Raw genomic sequence first — 22,869 nt, forward strand, 5'->3', positions numbered from 1 at the left:
GTGCAGTAATGCTGGTGTGAGTAAGTGGGGTGATAATGTAAGGGTTTTTTACATTCCTTCTAAATCTCTGCTTTCTCTTGTTCCATCTTTCTTAAAGAGCAATCCATTAATCTAGTAAAGGAGCTGTGTGATGACTATGTGACTGAGCCTGAAGAAGCCAAATTTGAATGCGAGATATCCATTCCTTCTCTGAAACCTCCCAAGTGGTATTCCTACGTGGGGAAGTCTTACAGGCTGGCAGAAACTTGATTATGCAGCAAGAAGGCACCATCCACCAGCTGACCATACTGAAAACCACCACTGATATGACAGGCACCATTCAGTTCTCAATTGGCAAATCAAAATCCACAGCCAATCTGCTCGTCAGAGGTAACATATCCTGGCTTGGTTTACATCATGAAGATGAAGAATTAATTAACGTACAGTCTTCCTTCACTGGGGTCTTTGAAATATTGTGTGTGTGTCTGGAGGGTCTGCTCCATTTCCATTTAAAAGTCGTTGGACACTAAATGAGACAGCTGCATCTCAGTAAAAGATCTGTTTGAATAGTTTTGATGTGCTTACTATTCAGATCTACAGAGCTGACGTTTTGTCCTTGGCTATAGCAAAGAGGTCAAATCAGGTGAAATTAATTGTATTTCAGAACTAGACAAGTTGAAGTTTGGTAGCACATAAGTTTGATGCCATTTCTCATTGATTTCATCTGAAAGAAACTTCCAGGCTTTTTGTCCGCTGTTGTCCCCAGCGTAAGATTATCCATTCACATCCTAAAGTACTTGTTATATTTTTAACTCACTCTTATTTGAATAAAAGCCTCAACATTTGGGAGCAATTTAATAAGCACAGAACAAGAGCTGGACCTTGCATTTGGTAGATAATATACAGTATTACTTTATAGAAATGTAGTCAATGGCATTCCCTATAGGCAATCGTTTGTTTTATCTTTAGAGTGGTTCAAAAAACCATTGTGAACATGAGATTAATTGAAATGGAGCAGACACAAGAGACTTTCCTCTTCTTCCAATTGTCCTCATCCTTTCTTCTCTTCCAGCCCTGCTTTGCAGATTACCATATACAAATCACCAGGAAGCTGGAGGACAAGACAGCTTTGGAACGTCATTCTGTCATCCTGTCCTGTGACTTCAGGCCTTCTCCAAAGCTTGTGAAATGGTTCAAGGGCCACACACCCATCGTGCCCTCTGAGAAGTACAAGATCAAGAGGGATAAGCATTCAGCAGAGCTCAAGATTCTGAAGCTGAAGCCCAATGATGCTGGTGTGTACAAATGCAAGGCAGGAATTGCAGAGACTGAAACCACGCTGACAGCTGAAGGTAAGAGCAGGGGGGGTGGTCTCTTACATGTCCTATTTCACCTCAGATTTCTCTTCTCTTGGTTGATTTCTGCCGTTCTCTCCTGCTAACTTTATAAATGTATAATCTTCACTGAGAATACTACACAAAGATCGTCTAGTCCAACCATTCTACCACATCCCAGTATGATTTATAGTAACAGTGGTAACAGTTCACCTTGTTTCCCCACAGCCCGCAATGTAGAAGTAACGAAGCACCTGCAGGATGTGGAAATTGAAGAAGAGAGCTCTGCTGTCTTCTCCTGCGAGCTGTCCCATGATGACGAGGACGTGGAATGGTTCCTGAATGGCAACCTCATTTACACCAACAATTACAAGGACATCAAGAACGTTGGCAATTGCTGCAAACTGACAATGAAGCAGGTTAAGCCTGAGGATGCTGGCACAGTGACAGTGAAGTCAGACAAGGTGTCAGAAAGCGCACCTGAAGGTGATAGGTGGGTCTGATCACAGCCCTCCTGGATGCAAGAGATGCTAAGGAGCTCCAGTTCATTCTATTGTGCAGCAATCCTGCTTCTAAAGCTCACCTCTCTGGGGTGACAAGACATCAGGGGCTTTCTTCCAGTGGAAGGTTCCATTGCAGCAGATATCAACTAAGGAGGATGGTTTTGGTGTCCTGCCAAAGCATTCCATTGCTTTTTATCATCATTTTACTTAACACAAGGAGAGTTACAAGAGCAATTTCTTTTACTGCTTCAGTAACATGCAGTGTCAATGCTGTTGTCTCCAAGGATTTATGACTGCAGGGAGAGATCATTCAGTGTGTGTTTTGCCTCTGGAATGACTAATGACCAGGCTGTGAGTAACCTGATCTAGCTGTGAATGTCCCTGTTTATTGCAGGGGAACTGGGCTAGATGGCCTTTAAGGGTCTCTTCCAATTCTAAGGATACTGTGATTCTAATCTGATCTCCCCAGCAATTACGCTCTTTTACTCTATGCACTCCAGAGTTTGAAGGATTTCATTTTTCTCCTTTCTTTTGCATTTGGTGGGTGTTTTTTCCCCATTATAAACATCTGATGTGTGAAATAGAAGATAGATAAAAGGAGTCAATAAAACCGGAAAATCAAAATTGTTCAGCAGCTTATCCTCTTAATCCTGAGGCCTGCTGTATGAGCTCTGCTCTATGTGAGGGCAATGCCAGCTCTCCAGCTTTAGAAGAGCTGCATCCCAATTACTTCATATGATATCAGTCCCACCCACCGGCAATGCAGGCTGTCCCTCCTGTTCCCTGTATTCTCCTCCTGATTAGTTCAGAATACCATAAAGTGCATTCAGTCAACGGACATGAAATCGCTTTAGGTTCTATACTGGTGTCGTCAGTACTGGTAAAGATTTATTGATCCCTATTTAAAAATCTGAAAGCAACTGGAAATGTCTCAACTTCTGTATCACGTTGTTCTGTTTTGCCTGTTTAATTGCAGAGAAGCCTGCTGTCTTCATGAAGTCCTTGGATGATGTTTTTGGTGAGGAGCGGGGTGTGATTAAATTGGAATGCGAAGTCTCTAAAGAGAAGGTCAAACCAGTGTGGAAAAAGGACGGTGTTGTGCTCTCTTCTGGCAACAAGTATGAGCTGGTACAGTCTGGGAAGACCCTATGTCCCCTTCTCCATGACCTCGAGAAGTCAGATGCAGGTTTCTATACCTGTGATATTGGCACTGATGTTGCCAAGTCAAAGGTCGGCATTCAGGGTAAGTACTGTGGAAAGTAAAGGAGTGCTGAAAGCACATTCAGTGTGGTCACTATGTCTTACACATATTCCCCCATGAGCCTTAATAGTGTCTACAATAGAAGTGTATTACTGCAATTTAGCGCAGTGATGTCTGGAAAATTCCCATTGCTTTTGATGTAAATGTGTCTCATTTTGCCATGAAAATCACCAAACACGTCAAGAATGTCCTGGAAATATTTCCTTTCTAAACATCCCTAAAATGGAGAAATGGTTTGAACACCAGTAGGGGTAGGATGGTAACAAATTAGCTAATAGAAACATTTGATTTCTTGTCATAGGCAAAACCCTTTTTCTCACACAGCATCCTAGAGTTGTCCTCTCTGTTAGGTTGTTCCCTCTGTGGCTCATTGAATCTTCATTCTGCTCCATGGGCTGAGCTGCTCGCCTTGTAGTTCTTCCAGAGGAAAGACAAGAGATTCACGTCTCTTTTTTTTAATAGCTTTCTGGTAATTCTGAGTGGAGAATGTCTTAGAGAATACATCTGTAAGGAATGCAGCCATGTTCTGCAAATCCTGAGTTAAAACACCAGTGCTGCTACTCATGTCAGTCACAAATGCCTTTTCTCCATATAAACCTCATACTAACCTATCTCTTACCTTCCAGAGCTGAATAGTGGCATTAGCAAACAGCTGAAAAACACTGAAATCCAGGAGGGAGAAGATTGTACTTTTGAATGCATTCCGTCCCATGAAAGCATTGATGAGTTCAACTGGACACTGAATGGAAGCAGAGTGGAAAGTGGTGGGTGATTTAAAGCTTCTAACGTGAGTCAGAAATAGGCTCTCCTTATAAAAAGTGTGACTCCTACTGACGCTGGGGAAGTCGTTTTTACTGCCCGTGGTCTAACCTCCAAAGCCTCTCTGTGAAAGGCAATGAGATGGGAGAGATTCTGGGGTCTGATTCCTTCAACTGTCTTCTGATAAGATTGTCGTGAGAGCTAACTCATAATATGGTTAAAGTGAATAGCAACCTTCTACTTGAACCTCGAAGCACTGAGAATTTCTCTTAAAAATAAGTAAAAGGAGGAAACATTTTACACAAATGTGAGAACTACCCAAAGCACTGGGGTAGTGTTGGAAATGGGCATCTCACTACAGCTTGTTCCATTAACAGTAAATCAGGAATGCTCTGTTGAGGGAACTGTGGGAGCAAATATCCTCTAATTATAAGCTGAAGGGATGGCCTTCATACCATCTAGCTGTACAACAAATTCCTATCTAGAGCATGTGCATCTGAGAGCATCATCCGAGGCTCCCAGTGTGATGAGTGGAGAGAAGAAAGAGGCAGTTTTCAGACATGGTTCATCATCCTCAATGGGGTAGATTTAAGAGAGAATAAATGCTGCCTGGAATTCTATTGTCTGTACTTTGCAGATTACTGCTGGCTGTAGGATGGCGTCAGTTGCAAGTGCCTCTCTAACTTATCTCCAGCATGTAGATGCGTGTATTTTGAGAGAGGCATCCTACCCTAAGTGTATGTTACTCAAAAAGCAATGTTTTCTTCCAGGAAAACCTACTGAGGTTTCAAAACAGCTGGAGGATAAGACAGCAGCAGCAGGGCAGGACATCAGCCTGAGCTGTGAGCTGTCAAAACCGGATTTGAACATCAGGTGGTACAAGGATGGCAAAGCAATCAGAAAAAGCCAGAAGTATGACTTGCAGCAGGAGGGAAGTGGGGCCATTCTGATAATCCATGATTCTACTGCCAAGGACAGCAGGGAGTACACCTGTGAGACAGAGGACTCTGAAACAAAAGCCAGGGTTACTGCAAGGTGAGTTGAAAAGCACACTGGGGATGGCATGTAGAGAAGTCGAGGTAAATATCTGCAGCCTGTGGGTGATGTTTTTCTCTTCTGTTTCCTTGAGCAGGATCAATTCTTAGTTTTCAGAAAATATGATGGATTAAAATCTTTTCCTTAAAATAATCTGGAAACTGAATGATTCTCCAGTGTGATGTGGATCTGGGCAGCCTGGTCTGGTGGTTGGTGACCCCTTGGCAGGGGGTTTGAAACTAGATAATCTTTGAGGTCCTTTTCTACTCAGGCCACTCTATGATTCTGTGATCATTCTATGATTCTATGATCTTGGGTGTTAGTGAGCCAAGAAAAGATGGCAATCTGAATTAGTCTCTATTGAATATGTGTAATCAAAACTATATGCAGTTGATCAGATGAGATCCTACCAGCGCATGTATAATGGTATTGAACTTTCCGGATATCTACTGGAATTATCAAACCTATGTAAATGGGTGGACTCTGTGGTCTTCTTAGACTCTTTGCATCTCTATGTGATATTCTGAAATGAGGGCAAAGGAGATTCAGGACACCTCTGTATGCTTGGGACTTGTTGGGGTAACAAATCCCTTTGTCCTACACCCTCATCCTTTTTTTTTTCCTTCCAGAAAAACCTAATTACTTTATCAAGGAACTTTCAGATGTGAAAACTGAAGAAAGTGGAAGTGCACTTTTTACATGTCAGAGCGAGAAAGCCGCATCCTTCGTCATATGGAGGAAAGGCATTGCTGTGCTCAGGCCTGGCAGGAAATACAAGAGGGCACAGAAAGGACGAGACCTGCAGCTGAGCATAAAAAATCTGGAGAAAAGTGACAGTGATGTGTACACCTGTGACATTGGTGATGCCCAGTCCAGAGCCAAGCTGGTTGTACAAGGTATGTGTGAGAGCCATATGACTGCGCATCCTGTTTCTCCACTACCAAGACATTATCCTGGTAGAATTTGTACATTTATGGCAGGTCTTTGGGGCTGCAGCTGTCTGGCCTGAATAGCAGTTCACAAGCCATGCACAGAGCAAGCTGCACAGAAAGGGAAAGAACTACCAACTAGAGCAGTGCTATTGAGAACTTTATGTATCATTTAAAAACCAAAAATGCTGATGTACGGTGAGGCTGGTGACCCAGAAATCAGTGTGAACTTTCTATCTCTGACTTTTCTGAGTTAAAAATAGTCCTCCAGAGTTCTAGGCAAAAATTCCCTTATGCTGCATTCTGGGTAGTTGTCACGGTTTAAACAAAAATCTACCTGTGTCCGTGACAGGGGGGCCACAGGCAAGTGAGGTGCTAGAAGGAGCTGAACCTCTGTCCCAACTACTTCAGAAGCAGCCCAAACCCCCTCGTACACAGCTAAGATTTTCTCAGTTGGAGTGTAGCACTCCTCAGACCCTTTATATGCTCGACTCCAAAGTCCCGGGGGTTGGCCTTGGGTTTCTCCTAAAGCTCTTTGCCACAAACTCCAAGTGGGACCTTTCTCTCCAGCAGCAGTGTAGAGGATGTTCTTTACATCCTGTCCTGTCCGTACTGGCCCCAAGGCCACGGCACGGGCTATCTCTTGTTTTCTCTGCTCAAAAGCCTGCTGCTGCTCAGGACCCCATTAGAAATAATTCTTCTTCCGTGTTACCTGATAGAGGGGGCTCACTATGTGGCTGTAGTTTGGGACATGCATTCTCCAAAAGCCCACTACTCCCAGAAAAGATTGGGTCTCTGTCTTGGTGGTGGGAGGAGACATAGCAGTGATTTTGTCAATCACATCTGCTGGGATGTGTCGATGCCCATCTTGCCATTTTACACTTAAGAACTGGATTTCCTGGGCAGACCCCTTCACCTTGCTGCGCTTAATGGCAAAACCAGCTTGCAAAAGAATTTGGATTATCTGTTTTCTTTTCTTGAAAATCTCTGCTGCTGTATGGCCCCACACGACAATATCAAATATATACTGCAAGTGTTCGGGAGCAGTAAAATTATTCATGCTTTATATGATGTTATGATGTGGAATACTGATAGCAAAATTACAAAATTATTAAACCATGACACCCTGGTATTTTTCTTTTTTTTTCTTAAATATTTTCCTTTCTTTTTTTTCTTAAATATTTTCCTTTTTTTTTTTTCTTAAATATTTTCCTTTTTTTTTTTTTCTTAAATATTTTCCTTTTTTTTTTTTCTTAAATATTTTCCTTTTTACTATTTAAATGTTATGGGCACATCTTATAGAAACACAAGGCTGTTTACAAAGAAGTGCATGCTGTGTTGCTGTATGATGAGCAAGATACATCTATTCTTCATCTAGCAGGAATAGTTGCTGAGCCTTAAGAACAGTTTCAGAAAGCTTTGGGAATTTGGGCGTTTTCCTTGTTTCTGCAACACAAAATGAAAATTTACGCTGTATACAAAGAAAAGGGGAGTCCGAACTTGTACGTTAAATTTGAAGGAGATCAATCTGGGGTAATATTTAAAAAAACAAAAAAAAAAAAGGGAGTGTGGTCATCAAATACTATAAAATATATTAGCTGTTACTAGAATGCCACTTATCTTCCCCCCATACGAATCACTGTCATGTTGTATGTGAATTTGTGAGGTGGGTTTTGAAGCTGAAATTAAAAACTTCTTGTATGGCTGTCTTCATAGTGGCTATCCAGACTATCTGTAGAAATAACAGCTATTATGTAGTCAGCTATTCACCAGTTTTAACTGATTATAAATTACGTTTCAGGGTGGAGAACATAGCATAGTGCCTGACACCTGTGTTGATCCTGAGGGCATTCTTGATTCTGTGCATTATGATGTCATGGATATTAAAGAGCAAGCTGAGGCAGCACATAGTTCCATTGTATCCCTGGGGGACCCGAAGGAGGATACTGGCTGGTTTGAAAAGCAGCTGGAGAAAACTAACTTTGAACTGATGGAGACCAAAGAAGAGCTAACAGAGAAAAACACCAAACTACTTAAAACAGAAGAAGAGCTGATGCAGAAGAACAAAGGTGAGTTATGCAATGTGAAAGGTAGAAGACAGAAATAGTTCATTAATCTAAAAGAGAAATAACCAGTTTGAGTAGGAATTAGAGGAGATGTTCTACCTTTGGAACCATAGCCTGTAGATAAGTGATAGTTTGTTCCTTGTGTATATTCAGGTTCAGCAATTCCACGGTTTTTGGTTATTTCTTTTCTTTTTTCCCCCCTCTCCTTTAAACTGCAACTAGCAGCTTTACGCTTTCGTAAGTATGGGGTTAAATGTCTATATCTTGATTTTTACTTTTATATTGTAATCTCTACTCTTCTTTATGTCTTGTTGATGCAATGTTTTCGTTCCAAGAAATATAGAAAACTTTTGAATCACTCCCAATAAGTGAAGACCACATGCAAATTAATTAATCTGTACAAAAACTACCTAAAAATTAGAATATCTGGAAAAATTGATTACTTAATAATCTATTGGCTACTTATGTAATACAACCTTTTCTGTGTGTTACAGACTTTGAAATGCAGATGATTAAATTGGATGAGTCTGTTGAGCAACTTAAAGAAGCAACTGAGGTAACTTTATCAAGAAGATGTTGTGTAAAATTGTTTTAATACCAACTTGTGGTAGCTTAAAATGCTATTCCAGTAGGCTCCATTAATAGATTTCTTACCGAGCTTAGCTTAACTGAATTTGCCTTTAATGCATTGTGTAATTCAGCTACTTAACACTACATTAGAAACTGATGACTGAATTTTTTTTATTTTTTATTTCCAAGAAAATGAATGCACAAAATGAAAGGATTCGAGAGCTAATGGACATCGTGGTGCAGAAAGATGACATTATTACAGAGCTACAAGACTTAAAATCTCATTTAGAAGAAAAAGTAAAAGATTATGTGAGTTTTACACATCTCCGTATCCTTATACAAAAAAAGAAAAGCACTAATTCTATGCTTGTAATCAACACATTTTTGGAAAACTGATTTTCTGTATGTAGCTGGTACTCGCTTGAAATTTTAACAATTCAAATTTATCTGAAGGTAGTTGTTGTTAACACAACAAAAATATCAGTGTGTTCCACTAACTCCTGCCTCACACTCCTACATCAGAGGAAGAGCAACAGTAAAAGTATGTTGAGTAGAGTTGGAAGTACGATTATGAATGGTCAGGTTATCTCCACATTCTATGCAGTCCATAAAACTTTATCCTGACTAATGTACTGTGAGCTACTGAATATGTGAAGACTAGCTTGATTAAGTATGTGTGCATACCACTTCTGGTGGTTTTTGTTCATTTTTTGATGTTTGGTAGCCTGAAGTAGCTCTGAAAACATTTATAGTTAATTCTGTCACTCAGATCTCTAACCTTGTAAGCTTAGCAACTTGACCCTTCTTAGTCTTTGACTGTCTGCATCACTGCAACTTAGTATTTCCATGGTATTAAAGCTGACTGTGATGAGTAGTCATGTCCTCACCTATTACTTCTTCCAAGAACAAGGCTCCAACTCTATCTGTGAGATTGTGTGGCCTGAACACTTCTGAGGCTTTTCTTTTCATAAGTTACTAAAGATGAATAATCAGTCCTTGGCAGTGCCAGCATGGCTTAACAATCGTCATCTTGTAAGTAAGGAAGCTTCACTTGTGGTCAAGGACACAATCTAAAATATGCGTGACAGAGCTGACTAAGCTTTAAGGTTGGATTATATCTGTCACGATGAAAGTGATTTTAGCAGCTTAGCAGAAGTGTGATGTGATGAACTTGTATGAGAGCTGACCATTTGCTCTTTGACCATGTTTGTAATTTTGTTGACTTCTTGGAAACAGGAAATTCTTTGATAAACCGGTAAACTCTTGATGGTGTGCAAGTCTTTTACTTTGTAACCTGCTAGGCTCTTGCTTTCCCTTGTATACTCTACCAAGTATTGCACTTGTCATTATCTGAAGGTGTACTTGTTCTGTCTGCTATTGAGATTTGTAACTGATGTCTATAGAGTCACCGGGTAAATATTTTAGCTGTATGGTTTTGTGTAAATATTTGCCTACAGAAGATTACTGAGACTTAAGTGCTCCTTTTGTTAAGCTTCAATGTAACTGATCTTATATCAATACAGGAAAAGACTACCTACCATTTAACTACCATTAAAGCAGAACCGGCAGAAGAGAACACTAATAAAGGAACTGAAAGCAGCCAATTTTCAGTGCTTTCAGTTAAAGTACTGAAACAAGAGAAAACTGAGTTGGAAGTGGGAAGAAAGCGCAGTACTGATGAAGATAAGCCTACTGTGGAAGAGCCACTTCCAAAGAAAGGTACAGTTTCTTCCATCCTTGAACAGGGTGTCTTCCAAAACAATAAATTGCTTCCTATTCCGGATAGGAAGCAAAAGGCTGTGAAGCGCGTACCTTATGGTATAAGGAGAAAAGCCACTGTGTTAAACTGTAAATAGAAGTAACTGTTCTGTAAATATCCCTTTTTCAGAAGGTCCTATGCTGTTCATTTTTGAATGCTTAAGAATAAAAGTTTTTTGCACTATTTTTTTCCTTTTTGCTGCTTTTTCCTCATCTGTTGATGCACTTGCAGATTTGGTAATAGTTTTAAAGCAGTTTCTTTAGGATTGTTTCAACTGCTGTTGCTGATCTTCTGAGTAGCATCGGCTGCTCAAGTGCCTTTTTTTGTTTGTTTGTTTTGTTTTTCCTGAAGCAACTATCAAAATTGTTGACGACCTGCTAATTGCTCGCTCATGGGCAATATTTGAGCAAAATGGTTTGGATAAGCTCTGATGCATTTAACTTCACTTCTGGGCACAGCTGAGCATCAGTGTTCCTAGAATTACGGAAGACATATACAATGTAGAAGGGAAAATCTAAAACTTAGCTGTAGTCCCTTCCTTTCTTGTATTCCTCTTGCAAAATATGTGCAAGGGAGAAAGTCAAGGCCTTCTTTGGATGAGATGCTGTTCTTGGATGATTTGTCCCTGCTGCCTTTATTTGGCATAAATATTGAATCCTAATGTGACCACTGAATGGCATCACATATAAGCATCTTACCAGAGACTGAGGGAGGGATGTGGACTCCTCCATACTCCAAATAGTAGTGGGTTTGTTCTAATCATATGACCAAAGCTCTCATTTAAAAATTAATGACAGCAATGCTCCACATAGGAATTAAAATGGGTAGCTGATAGTCACAATGTCAGCATGAAGTTTTCTGTTAAGAAGTACTGAGTATTCAATCATGTTAAAATTTTCTTCTATTTGTGAGTATTAATAGCGTCCAATTTCAAAAACCGCTTAATATATATTCTTTAGCTGTGTTAAATATACACAGTAGAACAATGAGCACAGGTATGTTGTGCTGGTTCTTTTGTAGAATTAGTTATATAAGTAGCACGAGCAAAAGTGTTTTAGGAGATGCTAGGTTATCTCAGCTTCAAGTTCATGGTATTTACACCATTCTCTGAGCTTTTAGGTCTTGTTTCCTATGCTCTGTAATAATGCTTTTTCCCTACTTCCTGTGTAAGGAGCTTCTAGACTGAACATTACACATCTTCTCCCTAGTCTTATTTATCTTGCTTTAGTGCTTGCTTGTTGTTTTCAGCATAAAGTGTTTAGATTACTTATAAAGCATATTCCCCTCACTAGTGTTGCTGGGAGCAGCAATCAAAACCAAAACCTGGTTTGGGGTGGAATATGCCACTGCTGTTTCTTCAGTATGACTTTTAAATCAGTTGAGGGCTGTATATAAAACTCCTTAGATGAGTTAAGAGGCTGTTTCCATGCAGTACATGTGAATCTGTATGTAATGCAGGCTGCACGTGGGAGCTATAAAATTCTGCATTTCTGTAGTTGTAGTAATAAAAGGACTGTACAAGAATCACCATGGAATATATTGTTGTGGTGACACAATCCCTAGTAAATCTTGACTTATATTTATTTTTTTTAATACTTAAAGTATGCATATTATGGAATGGACATAACTGGATTCTAAAGCAATGATGAAATACAGCAGAAGTTGCTTTTGATAGAAATAAAATGCATGTGATTTTAGCTAATTGCTCACCAGTTAAAGAAAAAAACAGCCCCAAGCTAATGGAATATTTATGGAAACTTGAATCTGCAAATTTGTACAACTTTATGAGTGAACTTTATATGCAAAAGAGTAAGTGTGGACAGAAGTAGGAATCCTCATATTTTGTTTAGAGATCAACTGAATAAGAGAGACAGATATCAACACTTAAGTGATCAACTTGTCCAGGGTTTTATCTTTCTTTTGAAAGTAAGAGGACTGTGAGTTGGAATGAAATTTCGTAGAGAACTGTTTATCTACCATTTAGATGTAGATGGAGTGATTCCTGGCTGCCTTATAGGGATTGCTGAAGCACGGAAGATAGAAAGAATATAGCTGTGAATTATCTATCTCGTTCCCATGTTTCTTAAATCTAATAAGATTTTCTACTGGTGTGGAGTGGAAGGTTTGAGTAGTGCCATGGTAAAAGTGTTTTTCCAGACTGAAAACCTTTTGCTGTGAATTCTGTATAGAAATCTGAGGCACCTGATTACGTGTTCAGAGGACTTTAATTCCTTCACTAGTATCAAATACTATGTGATGTGAGGGCATGGCTTGCATATTACGACAGTTTTTCACTTAGAAGTTGCTACTTGGTGTTGTGAACTGCTATGTAATAATGATTTTAATCAATCTGAGCTACATTCCTTTTCCCTTTTTGTTTGTTTGTTTGTTTGTTTTACCGTAGTTGTAAATGAGAGAAAGAAAAAGAACACTGTAGAGCAAAAGACAATTGAACACATGAAACAAAAGTGCTCCGCGTACCGAAAGGAAGTACTAGCATTGAGGGAAAGAACTGAAATCTTGGAACATCATTTAACTGTGCTTGAAGAACAATGCAGAAGAGAAAAAAATAAAAAAGAAGATTTCAGTAAGCAGGTAACAAGCCTGCGTATTGAGCTTTCTTTTTCTGAAGAAACAGCTGATGCCCTCCATGAACAAATTCTGCAGGGTCAAGCTGATTATCGGGAAATTGCTTCTGAACTGGATGAACAGAAATCTATAAATATGACACTAGAAGACAAAAATGCCCAACTAACTAACAACATAGAAGTTGCCAAAGAATATATAATTGATAAAGTGTCACAAGTAAAAGAAATGCGGACCAAATTAGATGAATTATACAAATGTCACTTAGAGTTTCATGCCATCAGTACTGACTTTGTCAGTGTAAAGGATTCCTCAGACTCTGAGAAAGATGAGACAGGGACATCTCAAATTAGTTCTGGATGCACTCAGTAACAGACTTCTTCCATCTCAGATCTTGTGCAGGACCTCTCCTTTTACTGTAGTCTTGAAAGGATTTGGGAAGTATGCAGAAGTATTGTTGATGTTTCCTCACAAAAAAGTCAGCACATCAAAGCACTGCTTCAAGACAATGAAAACCTAAAGGCGGGACTGAATAATGCTGAATATCATAATCGTCAACTTGTAATGAAGCTATGTGAGATTACAACTCACACTAGTCAGGAAGATGATCTTGTGAAACAGTTACATGAGCAAATAGAAAAGAAAACTCAGGAGTTTGAAGAAAAGACTGCAGAAGATCAGAGAGTGATTGCACAATTTCAGGAGGAAGTTGCCAACTGTGAGGTAAAAATAAAAGAGCTTGAATATCGCCTGGAGGCTTCCAAGACAATGGAAGACAATGTGTCAAAACTCAATGAATTACTTAAAGAAAAAGAATCTATTATTGTTAATCTAGAGACAGTTACAGCAACTCTGCAGGAGAAGTCTGCAAATGCAGACAAAAAGGTTGAAGAGTTAAGTAGCAAAGAAGCAAATCTGATTCAAGAAGTTATGCAGCTGAAAAACAGCTTGGAGCAGATGAAACGCTCTCTTCGGGAAAAGGAAAAGAGTGAAATGGAGAAAGTGCAACGTATAGAATCGTAAGTAACCACTGAGTTAACTTAGAGCCCTTTGAGAATGAACTAGAGTTAAAAATAGTTAATGGGAACATCCCTTCGACTTAATGCATTTGCATGCTTATCAATGGCCAAACTACTACTTTAGGATGCTTTGGTATGCTACTTGAGTTCCAAGGGAAAACAGGAGTGTGCAAGGAAATAAAGAATAATATGGGGATTTCTGGTGGTTTTGTTGTACATTCCTCAGAATAGCATCTGAATAATTTATTGCTTCAGCATCTGATTATGAGAAGCAAGCTGAAATTCAAAAGTAATTGTTTAAATCTTGTCACTGGTCTGGATAGATTTAAGAGTCTATTTACAAATAGAAACCAACAGGCAGGGCATGGATTAAGCTGTAATTGCTGTTTCCATGAGATGTGTAACAGTAATGTTCTTTGTCTCTTTATTTTTAACATAAGGCTAGAAAATATTCTTTCTGAGAGTTCTGCCCTTGTACTGAATTTGAAAAAAGATTTGCAGAGGAAAGAAGAAGAGAATGCAGATCTAAAAGACAAACATTCTGATGCCGAGAAACAAATTCAGCAAGTACAAAGCGAGGTTTGTAGTCAACTGAGATATTTTTTTTCTGTAAGATTATGCTTGGCTTTCTGCTGTTAAAACTTCTCAAACTTTAACTATGAAGCTGGAAATTTCACACTAGTGTGGCTAGCAGCAAATCTTAGGTAAAGTTGCCATTGAAGCTCTAGAGGGGACCAGAAGTTAAAACATGGTTTCGCATAGATAATGAACAGAGGAAAGTAAAGTTGGTTGGTAGTCTGGAATAAGGTTTGTGAAGAGAATAGCTAATCTGCCTCTGGAGGGGACTTGTTATTATCTCTATGTTACTGGTGACTTGCCATTGGTATCCGTGGTAACTCCAAAGCCTAGAACCTAAGTCTTGTAAAAAAACTGATAACTGGGAAGAGGAATGCTATTTACTTGAAGAGAAATAGACTAATTTCCAGAGGCTCTTTAATATAAGCATGTATATTTTTTATCTTCAATTTCAGCTTCAGTGATGCTAATAGTTAAAATTTAATTATTAAACAAGAAGATATCTTAAAACCCATTTTGCAGGATCTTAGTCTGAAAGTTTATTGGGTGTGCTTGGGGTGGAAAATTGAAGCTTAAAAATGAATTCATGTCTTCCTTGGTAACCTTGCACTTGCTGTCGTTTTCCTACTCAGCACTTGTTTGTGAATTCCTCTTTATTTAACAAAGAAGTATTTGGCCAGGTTGGATTACAGAAGTCTTTTAATGAACCGTGAGCTGTGCTTACATTACAGGTGTCCACGATGCGTTCTGTGGAGGAATCCCTCAGGAACAAGATGGATGAACTTGAAAGGATTAATAACCAGTTTAAGGATGAGCTGGATTATAAAGACCATACTATCCAACAACTTAAACAGGTATTTTTCTTGCTCTTAATTTTTATTACATGAATGATGCAGGTTTTCCAAGCAACAGGGAAAAGGTCCAAAAAAAAAAAAAAAAAAAAATTGGAGCAAAATGAAAGTGGCCAACTGAAATTAGTGGTAGACCATGAAAGATATTCAAATAATTAGTCACTACAGAGCACTGGCAGATTGCTTTAAATACAATAATCTGCATAGTAAATACATATGTAATACATGCATGTAACCTGATCTTGTTGAGTGACATCACGATATGTTAATTGAATTTTCTTACCATAAACTCTTTTTATCAGCTTGAGTCCTTATTTATGCTATATGAAAAACTTATTAATTCTAGGCTGTCTTAAAGATTCTGCTTGTTTCTACTGTGTATGCTTTTCTTTCAACATGAAATATAGGAGCTGGTGGGAAAGGACCATAATCTTCAAAAGTGGCGTGAGGAGAGAGATCAGTTAGTAGAAGCTTTGGAAAAACAGCTCAAAACTTTGGCTTCTAATGTCATACAAAAAGAGACAGAAATAGCAGAACTGAGACAATCTGCCTTAAAGGATTCAAGCAAGGTCAGCTCTCCTTTCCTCCTACCTGATTAGCTACCCATAAATTCTGTAAAACTCCTGTACCTGCTCTTTGTATTCTGGGTGTGCTTCTGTTCTTGAACACTGTCGTATTGACATCATGTGCAACTAACCAAAAAAAGCACCAGATTTTATTTTTGTTCTTCAGAAACAGAATTTCTGTTAATTACTAAAATATCAATTTTTTCAGTAGTTCAGATAAGCAGATGTCAGTTTGATGCTTATGATCCTACAGTCAGACTGGACATCTGTAGCTTTTTCTGATAATTCACAGCATTTCCGGATCCCAAGCTAGGCTCAATACTCAGACGGTAGTTCTGCCTCAGGTTTCTTACTTTCTTTGCTTTCTCTGAGGTAGTATCTACAATGGCATGAAAAGACAGAAGGGGACGTGGAGAGAGATTAAGGGAAGCACCAAAAAGCAGAGGGGGGATGATCTCTGGAAGTTGCATTTCTTATTTCAACATCCAGCTTTTAATCAGGATAGCCAATCTAAGCCGTAGCATAGAATTTCAGAAGCTAAACAGATGACTAAATGAGTTGTGCTCTTTTGAGAATGTTTGGATTCACTTTCTCTGAGAAGAAAGATGTTCTCATAGCAAAACTTCCCCTACAACTGCCGACTTTCTCACAGTACCGAGGATTTGGGAACAAATAAAAGCTCGGGTTATTATATCTTAAGAGAGATGAAGGCTGAAGCACATAAGTAAAATAGAAGAATCAAAATATATTGTATTACAACTTCCCAGGCAATTCTGTGACTACTGCACTTGTAACAGTGATCGTACAAATCTGTGAAATATTACTGTTCTTGAATAGTTAAGTGTTCTAGCCTGCAATTCTAAAACTGATGCTACTAAGTAATTGCAATACTGCTTGTGTGTGTTAATTCCTTTTGCCAATCCCACAACTCAGCAGTTTTTACTGTTTATTAGGATAATGCAACTGTGATAGAAGAGTTAAGAAAAGAACTGGCTGACAAAGATGACTTTATAAAAGAATTAAAACAACGCATTAACCACAGTAGCCCTCAGTGTTTGCCAGAAATACCTTTACTTGAAGAAAGACAAAGTAGAAGGAATGACTCTGTAAATGAAAAGGTATGATTATATTTATAGAAAGTAAGTACTTAACATCTTGTTAACCCCTTTTTGTTCTTCTGTTTTCCTAGGAGATACTGGAGCTAGAATCATTTTTCTTAGCATATAGTCCTTTAACTACATATTCAGTGATGAGTACTTGTTGGTTCTTTTTGTCTTCCACTCAAACATGAGCTCTCATCTTCTCAAAAATATTTTATTTACTAGAACACCATCTCTCTGTGTACATTATGGAACTTTTCCATGCAGTTTTCCATGTATTCGTATGTGGATGCTGAAGATTAGGCAGAGGTTTAGCCTTTGGTGTTCTAACATAGCAGCTGTGAGCGCGCAGAGTATGGGGGGAATGGATGACAAAACAACCAGCGTTACAGATTTTGTCCCTAAATAATGTCTCGCTTTCTCTCTTTTGGAGGCAGAATACTGCCTGAGACTGTTAGTGAGACCCAGTAGGGTGTATCTGAAGATCACACAATGAATAGACGTTACTACCTTCCCACACTTGTGCTGTGTTTCAGCTTACGTGTTCATGTGGCGTCTGAGCTTGAGGTTTTACACTGTAACTTTAGAAAACTCGAGATATTTTGGAGGTCTAATGCATAGCCTAATGTTTACTCCTTTTAAATATTTACAGCCTAGGAAACAACAAAGCAAAACTAAAACTGGAGAAAGTATTCCATTAAGATGCAAAGCTGAAGACAATTATTTGTCACGTCGATGTACTAGGAGCCTCACTTCATTAAATGAATCTGAGGTTAGTATGAAACTTCAGATCTGAAAATGTTGTGATTGTATTGCTTTTGATAAGGAATGAGTAGGAAAAGATCTCATGTTCTCTAAACGATTCCCAAGTTTTAATTTATTTATCCCTTTCAAGGTGATCAGATCACCTGTTTTTATAGCCTTTGATAGGAATAAAAGCTGTTGAAACAATTGTGTGATGAATTTTTGTCAGGTGCTGTTGAAAACTCTCCTCATGTTAATGCTTATGAAGTGGCTCATGATTAGATAAGTTACTTGGAAAAAATTCATGGAGCCACTGAAACGGGCACAGCAAATTGAACTTATTTTCTTCCTCTGCAGGATTTCTGGACATTGTTTTGTTAGCAGATGATGTTAATCATTCCTATATAAGTTTTTAATTGCTAACTTTCATAAAATAGCAGTTACATATATTTTAAAAACAAAGTATTTATTAACCAACTTAATTCTTGGAAATACAGTGGGTGGTGATACTCCATTCAGATTCTTAGCAGAGCCTGATAAAGTGGCTCTGACTACTTTTTGTCTTTCTACAATCTTTGGTAACTTTTTGAGAGGAAGAAGACTCCCCTCAGGGGGTCGGAACAGTGTAAGTAGTAAAAGCTGCTAGTCTGTGTTTGGGACACTGGAGTTTGCTAGTTACTAGCAGCAGTAGAAGCAGCCATCTACCATTTTCTGATGTCCCCAGCAGCCTGTCTTCCATGTGTTCAACCAGCATCTGAACTCATTTTTGATATGCTAGCTGAATTCCTGCCATAGAGAAGGAGGAGTCCAGGTGATCTCAGTTCTGACTTCGTTGTTCCTGTTGAGAAAAACAGGATTGGGTGGATTGTGGACAGTAAGTGCTGCTGGGGAAATGCATACTGACATTTCCCTGTCACTTAGCTGTGCATTTGCTGCCATTTGACCATGAGCAGGTACATGATAGCCTTCAGCTTAAGTACGGTGTCATTGCTTGAATGTCTGTATTCTCTCCAGGGAAAAGATAGCAATGGAGTTCTTTAATGACTTGTACTGGGCTTGCACCTTGCCAGCTGGACCTTACTTATGTAAATAACATCTCTAGTGTAGAAGAGGAAGGGCAAATTCCCTAAGATTAAGCTGGAAGTTAATCGAACACTTGAATCAAATGCTCCTGTTCCTGCCCAGTTCTGACGCAGCAGAGTTGAGATGAAGAAAATCGTGTCAGTTCTACCACCATTCTCTATTAAAAAAAAGTGTAGTTGTCTGTGCCCTTGAGAAAAATTGACTTGTAAAGTATCAGGCTCAGTTTAACATGGAGAACTTTTTTTGTGATCATAGATTGGAAATAATTTTAAATGTAGCAAGTTCTAGGAAAGAGGGGTAAAACTCTGCTGTAACTGAAATAGACTCCTTCTGTTACAAGTGTTCTTACAGCAGGAAAATCGAATGCTTACATATCCTTTTCCAGATGCTTTATAGCTTTTTAATCTCATGGCTACCTTAACACTTGCACTTAAAATTCTTCTGTGCTATCAGGAGCATTTGGAAACTGTCCTCGAATCTTCTGGAGTGTCCGCAGAAAATGGCAAAACTAGTCGGTTCCCAAAACCGGAGCTGGAATTCCCACTGACACCTCTGCAACCTGATAAGATGGAGATAAAGCAGCACGGCAGCATGATACCTTTAGGAGTGAAAATGCCTAAGGCAAAAAAGAAAAGAAGTGATGACATGGATGAGGTATGACCTAGACCCAACAGAAAACAAAATATCTGATGCCTTTTTACCGTTCTCATTTAAGCATTAAAAAAATGCTATTTCTACCTCAGTAAAGTAGTTGAAGAATTTAATCAATGAACTGCTTTAATGAACAAAACTAATAGCCAATCTCAGTGATAATGGTTTAAGAGAAGGGAATTTCTCTTAACTCCATTGTGTATTTTCTTTGAAACCTGTAGACATAAATCAGCTTTTTAGACATCATGAGATGTCTAATACTGATATCTTAATGTCCTGTTTTTATAATTGAATGCTTATTTATTATTTGATTTACAGTGGAATAGTTACCACTAGCAAATACTTCCCTAATATTAGCAAAAGTGTTTAAAGTGTTCACTTTTGTGACATCAATTGTTCTTTCCAAAAGAATCATGGCTGAAACTTGTCTTATTTTCCCAGGATTTTGTGAAAAGTGAGAACACAAAAAATACAAAATCTGTCATGGCTTTTAATTCACCCTCTGCAAGTGACGAGAAAATGGTTGGTTTTTGTTCTAGTTTTGAAGCTAGCTTGGGACTTCCTGTAATTGTGTGGTCACACCAAAGAAGCAGTGTCTTATCCTTATGTGTATACCTGAATGGGAATCTTACATGCTTATGAGCTCTTCCTATTAAATTCCATAAGCTAGCCAAAGGGCAAGTCAGTCTGTCCCCAGAGCGTGTAATGGCTGTACTGTGTAATGATTTGGAGGGAAGGATATTGCACACTGAATAGTTGGGAAGAGAAGCTTTAGTGTATTATCGTGTGCTTTTGTAAGTGAAGCCCTTGTATTAAACTAAGGTTCATATCATTAATATGCATGGCAGTTATTAAAAACAGATGTTCACATGTGATAGCAGTATCCTTGGCATGGTCAGAGTATGAGTAGTAGATTTTTCCCATCTGTTGTCTTCTGTTTTGTATGTTTGTTTATTTTATGTAATTAGAACAGCTTATGTAAGAAACAACTCCACAGCTTGGGAGCTACTTTTAAAGAAACTACTGCCTTATTAAGAAACTTTAAGAAACGTATGCCTTGAAATAGCTGAGATTTTGACAACTCCCTAAAGGGTATAAAATTGTCTACATTACTTGCCGTTGTGGTATCATCAGCATAATGAACAGAGGTGTCAGTAGTAAAGCTCAAAATGTCAACTTCAAATAACGTTGAACTAAAATGAAGTCTAAACAATGCTCTTGTTTCACATGTTCACATCTCTGTTGAACAGAAATCCGGAAAAGACTACTTCCTGAGAAAGCGAGTACGTGCTTCAAGACTGACTAAAAAGAAGGATGAAACACTGCAAAAAGTTGGAGATTTTATTCAAAGCTCTCCTTCTATTATACACTCTAAAGGTTGGTGTAGAATAAGTTTTATTCCATGTTTTCTAGACATTGTAGAATGGCTTGTTTCTGCTGTAGGCTATTAATGTATGTGTTCTTAGACTTGTCTGCCATGTTAAGTTGTCCTTTGATTTATGAAGTAAATGCATTTATTCGTCTCTTCAGAGATTCATTATTACATTTGTGAAAACCTACAAGTATACAGAGAAAGTTGGTTCTGTCTTGTGCTTCTGTCAGCACGAAAGTTAGGCCTGTTGTTTAACTCCTGCTGAAGTTTCTGACTTCCAGCGACTTCTGAGCCATGATTGTCTTTCATACTCCATTTTAATGTGTGCTTTAAGCTGCCGTACCTGAAGCTATAAACTGTTTCAGCTATAGAAGCAATAAAGAACCTCGATGAACAAATACAATTTCTGAGTATTTTCACTTAAATGTTACGTGTCATTTATAAACCAAGTTTGTTACGAAGCTTTTTTTGCATTCATTGATTTAAAGACTCACAAAACCAGTAAGTTGATTGGTTTATGTATCAAAACAAATTTCTTCTAGCCAAGAAGCTGATGTCAGCAGTAAGTTCTCCTAAATCAAACGAACCTGAAAGTCTCGAAGAAGGAGAGACCAAGCCAAAACGATGCAAAAGGAAGCTGTATTCCACTGTCGTTTCTGGCCCTCTAGATATACCTGCTTCTTCGGTAAGCGATTATACTGTAGTCTTGGCTTAAAATAAACTACTAAGGAGTCCAAACAGACTGGAGGTTTCATCTATTTGCAGGAGGAGGTTGAAAGTACTGAGGTATTTCTTTATTCTACCAAGTCATTCTTGTTGGTCTTCCTGCTGTTCTGTTTTATTTTGTCCTCAAAGATCTCTGTGTTTGGCTGGCTTACAGTTTACTAAGTAGGTGATGTAGCAATCACGGAGATGTCTTCTAATTTGGAATCATAGATAATTTCAGTGTGTCGGAGTGGGATTATTCTACTACACGCTTTTCTAGAGCACAACTTAGACAGCTTTTTAGGTATGCTTAAACTATGATCTCCTGTCTAAGCCAACTTGCAAAGGATCTGATGTGCCAGTTTCATGACTCTGTCGGCAGCTATTGTGCTAAGAACATTCTTGCTCTGTTGGAACTGCATCTTTTAATTACATTAGAGTCCTTTTTCTGTTCAGCATAGTGATCATTTGCCCATACTGTAATATCCCTCTGAATTTTTTGATGATTTGACGAATGATAGGGGCAGAAACCAAAATGTTATATTTTTTTTGTTAGAGGATGAAGAAGATGAGACAATTTCTTCTCTCACTGTAGTTCTGAGAACATGGAACTGAACCGAGAACTGAAATTCTGGGCAAGTCATAGCTACAGGGATTGAGGCTAAAAATGTTTTCTGAACGCTTCATGTTTCACAAAACAAGTACTATAATACTCTTTTGAAAACAAGTATTTCAGAATGAAAGCTGCCTTCAGGCTTTCCTCAGATGTGTCTGCTTTTTTAAGATAAACAGGATTTTGTACATTCTCCATATTTGTTCCTTGTGATTAAGCTGCATTAAAATGATCTCGGTATCCCATAGTTTTCTGAACAAAATATAATAAACAAATGCCATTCTGAAATCCATTTAGGGGAAGAAATATGTTTGCGTGGGTCAAGAAGAGCTTGTCAGTCTTGTGTGAAAAGATGAGTAACTTTTGAAATGTTTTCTTCAGGAATCTGAGGAACAAAAGAAGGAAAGTGATCATCTGATCATCAAGCGACGGCTGAGATCCAGAACAGCTAAAAAACCTTGAAGAAGCATGTTTGTTCCCCTTTCTCAGGACATACTTTTATCGTATTATTAAAACTGGTTGTTAATAAACAGTAACAGTTACTCCGTTGTGTTCTTAAATTTGTATATAGGTTTACAGTGTCTCTCTGACAGTTTCAAACTGACTCCATTGAGGCTGAAATAAATACAAGCTTTCTTAAACTGGGTTTGGATTTTATTGTGGTTAGGGGTTTATTTATTTTTGTCTTGCCTCCCCTGTATAGGAACAGTATCTCTAGGACTGATTGCTATTTACCCATTGTGCAGTAATAACTGTACTTGTTCAGGATGGCCTGGCTTGCTTTTTTCACGTGACTGGTGTACTTAGC

At 38.5% G+C, this 22,869-nt stretch overlaps 3 protein-coding genes across 3 annotated transcripts; all 3 read left to right on the forward strand.

Moving 5' to 3' along the window:
• The first annotated feature begins 2,707 nt into the window (after positions 1-2,707).
• Positions 2,708-3,861, forward strand: LOC146754927 (obscurin-like protein 1). Its single transcript, XM_085526542.1, has 2 exons — positions 2,708-3,059; positions 3,704-3,861. Exons 1-2 carry the CDS (start codon positions 2,810-2,812, stop codon positions 3,847-3,849), a joined length of 396 nt encoding a protein of 131 aa, XP_085382668.1. The 5' UTR covers positions 2,708-2,809; the 3' UTR covers positions 3,850-3,861.
• A 678-nt stretch (positions 3,862-4,539) lies between these two features.
• LOC146754928 (uncharacterized) lies at positions 4,540-9,684 on the forward strand. Its single transcript, XM_085526493.1, has 6 exons — positions 4,540-4,871; positions 5,501-5,767; positions 7,602-7,869; positions 8,361-8,422; positions 8,626-8,745; positions 9,673-9,684. Exons 2-6 carry the CDS (start codon positions 5,711-5,713, stop codon positions 9,682-9,684), a joined length of 519 nt encoding a protein of 172 aa, XP_085382619.1. The 5' UTR covers positions 4,540-4,871; positions 5,501-5,710.
• A 263-nt stretch (positions 9,685-9,947) lies between these two features.
• LOC146754929 (uncharacterized) lies at positions 9,948-20,822 on the forward strand. Its single transcript, XM_085526494.1, has 10 exons — positions 9,948-10,155; positions 12,600-13,800; positions 14,241-14,379; positions 15,108-15,230; positions 15,635-15,796; positions 17,546-17,665; positions 19,174-19,374; positions 19,813-19,893; positions 20,622-20,748; positions 20,815-20,822. The coding sequence occupies exons 2-10, from the start codon at positions 13,346-13,348 to the stop codon at positions 20,820-20,822; spliced, it is 1,416 nt and encodes a 471-aa protein (XP_085382620.1). The 5' UTR covers positions 9,948-10,155; positions 12,600-13,345.
• The last annotated feature ends 2,047 nt before the right edge of the window (positions 20,823-22,869 follow it).

The sequence above is a fragment of the Coturnix japonica genome, chromosome 37 (assembly GCF_054131305.1).
Source record: "Coturnix japonica strain WE chromosome 37, WE-NBRP24, whole genome shotgun sequence".
Lineage (NCBI taxonomy): Eukaryota > Metazoa > Chordata > Aves > Galliformes > Phasianidae > Coturnix > Coturnix japonica.